At 71.2% G+C, this 7,442-nt stretch overlaps 1 protein-coding gene across 1 annotated transcript; it reads right to left on the minus strand.

Annotated features, from left to right (window-relative positions):
• Positions 1-680: 680 nt before the first annotated feature.
• LOC127462794 (copine-5-like) lies at positions 681-6,669 on the minus strand (the record flags this gene model as incomplete). Its single annotated transcript, XM_051771704.1, has 10 exons — positions 681-824; positions 1,280-1,353; positions 1,582-1,639; positions 2,197-2,297; positions 2,893-3,022; positions 3,965-4,146; positions 4,574-4,620; positions 5,343-5,404; positions 6,114-6,167; positions 6,594-6,669. Coding segments are annotated over 10 exons (928 nt in total), but the record flags the coding sequence as incomplete, so codon positions are not given.
• Positions 6,670-7,442: the final 773 nt, after the last annotated feature.

Below are 7,442 nucleotides of genomic sequence, written 5' to 3' on the forward strand. Positions count from 1 at the left end.
AGGGGGCAGGATGGTCCCAAATGGATAGTCCGGGGGGGTCACGGCCGGGGATGCTCGGGGGGGGGTCCATCCCAACCCCCCCGGGACCCCCAAAAGGTGATTTATGGGGGGGAAACAAGGGTTGGGGGGCACCCTCAGAGTGGGGGGACCCGTCAGGGAGTCCCGGGGCGGGGGTGGGGGGCACAGGGGTTTGTGGGGGGCGCGGTGAGCGCGGGGGGGGGGGTCCGGGGGGCTCGGGGGGACGTCGGGAACCCTTTTGGGGGAGGGGGTTTGGTCCCAAATGGATATTGAGGGGGGGTCATCCCAACCTCCCTGGGAACCCCAGGGGGTCGTTTATGGGGGATGGGGGGGAACAGGGGTTGGGGGGGGGACCCCTGGGTTGGGGGGGACCCTCCAGGTTGCGGGGGGGGGGACACGGACCCCCCCAGTCCCGGTTCGACCTGGGCAGAGGGTCCCGGGGTGGGAGGAGGGATGGGGGTTTGGGGAGGGCGGGGGGGTCTCGAGGGTCCGGGGGGGGGATTTCGGGGGGGCCGGGGGGTGTTGGGGACTCTATTGGGGGGGGGGGTCAGGATGGTCCCGGGTCTGCCTGGACAGAGAGTCCCGGGGGGGGACACGGGGGATGGTGGGCGGGGCCGGTCAGGGCGGGGGGGTCTCGGGGGGGTCCTGGGGAGGGTCGGGGGGGGGCCGGGGGGGGGTTTGATGCCCCGCGCCTTCATGTAGGACAGGAGCTGGTCCGGGATCTCGGCCAGGACCTCCCGCGCCAGCCCCGCCATGCTCAGCCCCGCGCCGGGACCCCCCGACATGAAGTCCCGGAACGGCACGAACTGGGGGGGCGCGGGGGGGGCAAAGGGGTTGGGGGGGTGCCCGAGGCTGGGAAACCACCCCCCCGGCCCCGTTTGTCCCCCCCCGGCCCCATTTGTGTCCCCCCGTCCCTCAGTGTCCCCTCCCTGGCCCCGTTTGTCCCCCCCCGGCCCCATTTGTGTCCCCCCGTCCCTCAGTGTCCCCTCCCGTCCCTCTGTGTCCCTCCCTGGCCCCGTTTGTCCCCCCCCGGCCCCATTTATGCCCCCCCCGTCCCACTGTGTCTCCTCCCGGCCCCCGTGTGTCCCCTCCCCCTAATCCCAGTGCTCCCCATATTCCACTGTCCCCCCAATGTCCCAGTGCTCCCCCAAATCCCGGTGCCCTCCCAATATCCCCAGTGCCCCCTCCTTTATGTCCCAGCCCCCCCCCAGCCCCCTCCCAGGGGGATCCCGGGGGTCCCGCTCCCCCCGGGGGTCGGTACCTGCACGATGTCCCTCTCGGCCACCCTTCCCGCGGACGAGATCCTGATGTCGTCCCCGTCCAGCTCCACCATGGCTGGGGGGGCGCGGGGGGGGCTCAGAAACCACCCCCCCAAGTGCCCCCTCCCCACCAGGGTGGAACCCCGTTACACCCCTAAACCCTCCCAGCCCCCCCAAGGCAAAGCTGAGCCCTGACACGCTCAACTCACAGTTCCCGGGAGCTGGGGGGGCTCCCCCATCCCCCCCCCAGACCCCCCCGGGCCCCTCAAACCCCCTCGGACCCCCCCAGGACCCCCAATCTCACCGTCGAACTCAGCCTGGCCGACCCCCACGATGATGATGGACATGGGCAGCTTGGCAGCCTGGGGGGGTCGGGGGGGGAAATGGGGGGGGGGCACTAAATGAGTCCCCCTTCCCCCTCCCCAGCACCCAGGGGTCCCAGACCCCCCCCAGGGGTCCCAATCCACCCTCCCCCTCCCACCTTCAGGGTCCCCGCCCCGCTGTGCCCCCCCGGGGGTCTCACGTTCATGATAGCCCCCCGTGCCCCCCCGGGGGTCTCACGATGCCCCCCGTGCCCCCCCGGGGGTCTCACGTTCACGATGCCCCCCCGTGCCCCCCCGGGGGTCTCACGTTCACGATACCTTCCCGTGCCCCCCCGGGGGTCTCACGTTCACGATACCCTCCCGTGCCCCCCCGGGGTCTCACGTTCACGATACCCCCCGTGCCCCCCCGGGGTCTCACGTTCACGATGCCCCCCGTGCCCCCCCGGGGGTCTCACGTTCACGATACCCCCCGTGCCCCCCCGGGGGTCTCACGTTCACGATGCCCCCCGTGCCCCCCCGGGGGTCTCACGATGCCCCCCGTGCCCCCCCGGGGTCTCACGTTCACGATGCCCCCCGTGCCCCCCCGGGGGTCTCACGTTCACGATGGCCTCCTTGGTCTGGGCCATGTCGGAGATGACGCCGTCGGTGATGATGAGGAGCACGAAGTACTGAGACCCGTCCAGCACCGCCCGCCGCCGCCCTGGGGGGGTCTCGTCACACGGGGGGGGGGGCGCAGGGACACCCCCCCCGGCCACTGGGATCCCCCCCGGCCACTGGGACCTCCCCGGGCCATTGGGACCCCCCCGGGGCATGGGGACCGCCGGGTGCTGGGGGATGTTCTGGGGGCTGGGAGGGTCTGGGAGCCCTGGGGAAGTGGAGTGGGACCCCTGGGGAGGGGGGCTGGGATTCTGGGGGGGGTGTCTGGGACCCCTGGGGAGGGGGGTTGGGATTCCGAGGGGTGTCTGGGACCCGTGGGGAGGGGGGCTGGGATTCCGGGGAGGGTTTGGGACCCCTGGGGAGGGGGGCTGGGATTCCAGGGGGAAGTTGGGACCCCTGGGGAGGGGGACTGGGATTCCAGGGGGGGTTTGGGACCCCTGGGGAGGGGGACTGGGATTCCAGGGGGGGTTTGGGACCCCTGGGGAGGGGGGCTGGGATTTTGGGGGGGTGTCTGGGACCCCTGGGTGCTGGAGGGGGTCTGGGGTCCCTGGGGGCGCTCTGGGGTGATGGGTGGGGCCGCCGAGCTGGGGGGGTGCTCTGTATGACACGGGGGGCGCGCAGGGCCCCCCCCCCTTACCGGGCCACGTGGTTGACGACGGGGGCGAAGTTGGTGGGGCCGTAGAGCTGCACCCGGCGCAGGCTGCGCTGGTACGCCTCCAGCACCCCCGAAATGCCCTGGCACGCCGGGTTGGCGGCGTCCCCGTTCTGCCACCGGGACACGGGGACACCGCGGTGACACCAGGGAACCCACCCGGGCACGGGGGGACACCACGGAGCCCACCCAGGGACAAGTGGGACACCATGGACCCCCACCTGGGGTCACAGAGACACCACGGAGTCCAGTGGGGGACAAGGTGACACCACAGCCCTCACCCGGGGACGGGGGGACACCAGGGAACCCCAGTGACAAGGGTGACACTGCCACAGCCCCCAGAGCAGTGACAGGGATGATGCCACCACATCCCCGACCCGGCGAAAAAGCTGACACCAACCTGTCCCCACCCCGGTGACAAGGATGGCACTGCCATGTCCCCAGACTGGTGACAAGGTCACCACCCCTCCCACCCCAGTGACAAAGGCGACACCCCCACATCGCCCCCAGTGGCCAGGGTGACACCGCCATGGCCCCACCCCAGTGACAAAGGTGACAGCCCCCATCTCCACCCCAGTGACAAGGCCACCACCCCATCCCCAACCTGGTGACAAGACACTCCCACTTCGCCCCCAACCCAGTGACCAGGGTGACACCAGCATGGCCCCAACCTGGTGACCAGGGTGACACCCCCACCCCAATGACAACGGTGACACCCCCCATCCCCCCCAGTGACAAAGGTGACCCCCCCCACCCCAATGACAACGGTGACACCCCCCATCCCCCCCAGTGACCAGGGTGACCCCCCCACCACAATGACAACGGTGCACCCCCCATCCCCCCCAGTGACAAAGGTGACACCCCCATCCCCAACCTGGTGACCAGGGTGACACCCCCCCATCCCCACCCCAATGACAAAGGTGACACCCCCCATCCCCCCAGTGACCAGGGTGACACCCCCCCATCCCCACCCCCAATGACAAAGGTGACACCCCCACTGCCCCCCCCCAACCCCTCCCCGCGCCCCCGCCCCTTTGTCCCCTTTGTCCCCTCACCAGCGGGAACTCGTGGGACACGCGCCCGTCCGGGGGGACCTTGGCGCCGAAGCCGAGGGCGGGCACGAGTTTGTCGCTGTCGTAGTCCTGCAGGATGTCCCCGACGGCGCGCAGGGCCAGCGAGTACGCGTTGGGCTGGAACGGGCTCAGGTAGTGCAGCGACGTGGGCTGAGAGGGGTTCCCTGCGGGGGGGGCGTCAGGACCCCCCTGTGCCCCCTGGACCCCCCCGTGCCCCCAAATCTTCCTCTGTGCCCCCAGAACAACCCCTGTGTGCCCCCAAAACAATCTGTGTCACCAAACCCCCCCCGTGTGCTCCCAAAACCCGCTGTGTCACCTCAAACCCCGCTGTGTGCCCTCAAAACAACCTCTGTGCCCCCAAACCCTCCCGTGTGCCCCCAAATCCCGCAGTGTGCCCCAAAACAACCCCCCTGCTGTGTCACTTCAAACCCCCCCGTGTGCCCCCAACCCCCCCGTTCCCCCAAACCTCCTCGTGTCACCCCAAAACAACCACTGTGCCCCCCCAAACCCCCTGTATCCCCCCGTCACCCTGTGTGTGTCCCCAACCCCCCCATGTGCCCCCAACCCCCCAGACCCGTTTTGGGGTCCCACCGTTGGACGCCGTGAAGTCGATGGCCACCGTGAAGTTCAGCTGCGTCCTGGGGGGCACGGGGGGGCACAGGGGACACAGGTGGGGTTTGGGGGGCACGGGGGGGCACAGGGGACACAGGTGGGGTTTGGGGGGCACAGAGGGGCACAGGGGACACAGGTGGGGTTTGGGGGGCACGGGGGGGCACAGGGGACACAGGTGGGGTTTGGGGGGCACGGGGGGGGCACAGGGGACACAGGTGGGGTTTGGGGGGCACAGAGGGGCACAGGGGACACAGGTGGGGTTTCGGGGGCACGGGGGGGCACGGGGACACAGGTGGGGTTTGGGGGGCACATGACGGTGTTTGGGGGGCACAGGGGTTTGGGGCCACCACCCCCTCCTTGGGGGTGTCACAGGATGGGTCCCTTCCCCCCTTCCCCAATTCAGACCCCCTGTGGTGAGGTGGTACCTGAGGGGGCTGGGGGGTGGGGACCCCAAAGGAGGAGTTGGGAGTGCCAGGGGCCCCCAAGGGAGGGCCCAGGGTGCCAGGGACCCCCCACCCTCCAGGGGACAGCTGGAGGAGCTGGGGGGGTGGGGACCCCTAAAGGACCAATGGACCAACACTGAAAGGACCCCCAAGGACGATCTGTGGTGTTGGGGACCCCCAAGGACCAGCAGCGGGTAATAGGGACCCCCAGAGGAGCAGCTGGGGGTGTTGGGACCCCCAAAGGAGCAGCTGGGGGTGTTGGGACCCTCAAAGGAGCAGTTGGGGGTGCTGGGACCCCCCCTCACCCGCCCCTGATGTAGTCGAGGAAGGTGGGCTCGGCCTCCACGGCGAAGGACAGCAGTGTCACCTGGGGGGGGCACGGGGGGCTCGGAGGGGGGTCACACCCACACCTCCCATGTGTCCCCCACCCCCTGGGCCCCTCCCCAGCTCCCTGATTCCCCCGAGCCCCCTCTGAGCCCCCCCTGAGCCCTCCCGATACCCCCAAGCCCCCTGATCTCTTCCGATCCCCCCGATCCCCCTCCTGAGCACTCTGATCCCCTCGAGCCCCCGTCAGCTCCCCAATCCCCCCCGAGCCCCCCAAGCCCCCCAGTCCCTTCCAATCCCCTCTGATCTCCCTGAGCCCCCCCGTGCTCACCATGCCCCCCTGATCCCCTCCAATCTCCCCGTGCCCCCCCGATCCCCCCAAACCCCCCAATCTCCCCGTGCCCCCCCGATCCCCCCAAACCCCCCGATCCCCCCGTGCCCCCCTGATCCCCCCAAACCCCCCGATCCCCCCGTGCCCCCCCGATCCCCTCCAATCCCCCCGTGCCCCCCCAATCCCCTCCAATCCCCCCGTGCCCCCCCGATCCCCCCAAAGCCCCCGATCCCCCCGTACCCCCCGATCCCCTCCAATCCCCCCGTGCCCCCCCGATCCCCCCCAAACCCCCCGATCCCCTCCAATCCCCCCGTGCCCCCCCGATCCCCCAAAACCCCCCGATCCCCCCGTACCCCCCAATCCCCTCTAATCCCCCCGTGCCCCCCGATCCCCCCAAACCCCCCGATCCCCCCGTGCCCACCGTGCCCGAGTTCAGGTATTTTTTCTTCTTCAGCTTCTTGCGGGGGTTCACGACCTGGGGGGGGGCACGGGGGGGCTGCGACCACCCACTCCGGGGACCCCGCGGCGCGGGGGGGACCCTGGGGAGGGGTCACATCCCGGGGGATGGGGGGGCACGGGACACCCCGGGGGCAGCGTGGGGGGGTGTCACACCTCGGGGGGCAGCAGGGGGGGCACCCTGGGGGGGTGTCACACCCCTGAGGGATGGGGTGGGCACAGGATACCCTGAGGGACGGGACGGGGCGCCCTGGGGGGTGTCACATCCCGAGAGAAAAGGGGGGGCACCCTGAGGGGTGTCACAGCTCGGGGGACACAGAAGCCCCTGGGGAACAGCGCGGGGGGGGGTGTGACACCCCCGGGGGGGGCAGAGGGAGACCCTGGGGGGGTGTGACACCCCGGGGGCGGAGGGGGGGGCAGTGACACCCCCGGGATCCCCTCTCACCTCGTAGATGTTGGGGGGGCTCCGGCCCCGCGCCAGCTCCCGCAGGCTCGTGCGGAACTCCCCGATGAAGTCGTGGCTGCGGGACGGGGGGATCGTCAGCGAGGGGGAACCCAGCGCCCGGGGGGGCTCCCCAGCGCCCGGGGGGGCTCCCCAGCACCAGGGGTGTCGCCAGGACAGGGGGGATCCTCAGCACACAGGGCGGTGCCCCTCACCCGGGAGGGTCCCTGTCACTCGGGGGGGGGAGGGCAGAATCCAGGGGGTGCTCCATCAGCCGGGGGAACCCCAAACACCGGGGAGGGCCGGGTCAGGGGGTCCCCGTCAGTGTGGGGGGGGTCGCAATCACCCCGGGGGTGGGACAGGGGAACCCCCGTCACCGGGGGGGTCCCAGCACCGGGGGGTCCCCATCGCGGGGGCGGGTGCCTGGCACCCGGGGCTCCCCACTGCCCGGGGGGTCCCCATCGCCTGGGGGGGTCCCCATTACTCGGGGGGTCCCCATCGCCCGAGGGACACTCTCCATCACTCAGAGGGTCCCTGTCAGCCGGGGGGGGCGGGGATTGGGGGGTGGCCCAGTACTGGTGGGATCCCCGTCAACCCAGGGGGGCCCCATCAGCCGGGGGGTGCGGGGCCGGGGGTTGTCCATCACCCGGGGAGGGTCCCCATTACTGGGGGGTCCCCATCACCGGGGGGGGCGGGGCCAGTGGCTCCCCGTCACCCAGGGGGGTCCCCATCAGCCAGGGGGGTCCCCCATTTACACCCAGGGGGGGTCCCCATTTACACCCAGGGGGGTCCTCATCACCTGGGAGGGTCCCTATTAATGGGGCAGTCTCCATCACCTGGGAGGGTCCCATC

This window comes from Manacus candei, unplaced genomic scaffold, assembly GCF_025592945.1.
Source record: "Manacus candei isolate 608988 ecotype Guabito, Panama unplaced genomic scaffold, ASM2559294v1 h1tg000139l, whole genome shotgun sequence".
NCBI classification, from domain to species: Eukaryota; Metazoa; Chordata; class Aves; order Passeriformes; family Pipridae; genus Manacus; species Manacus candei.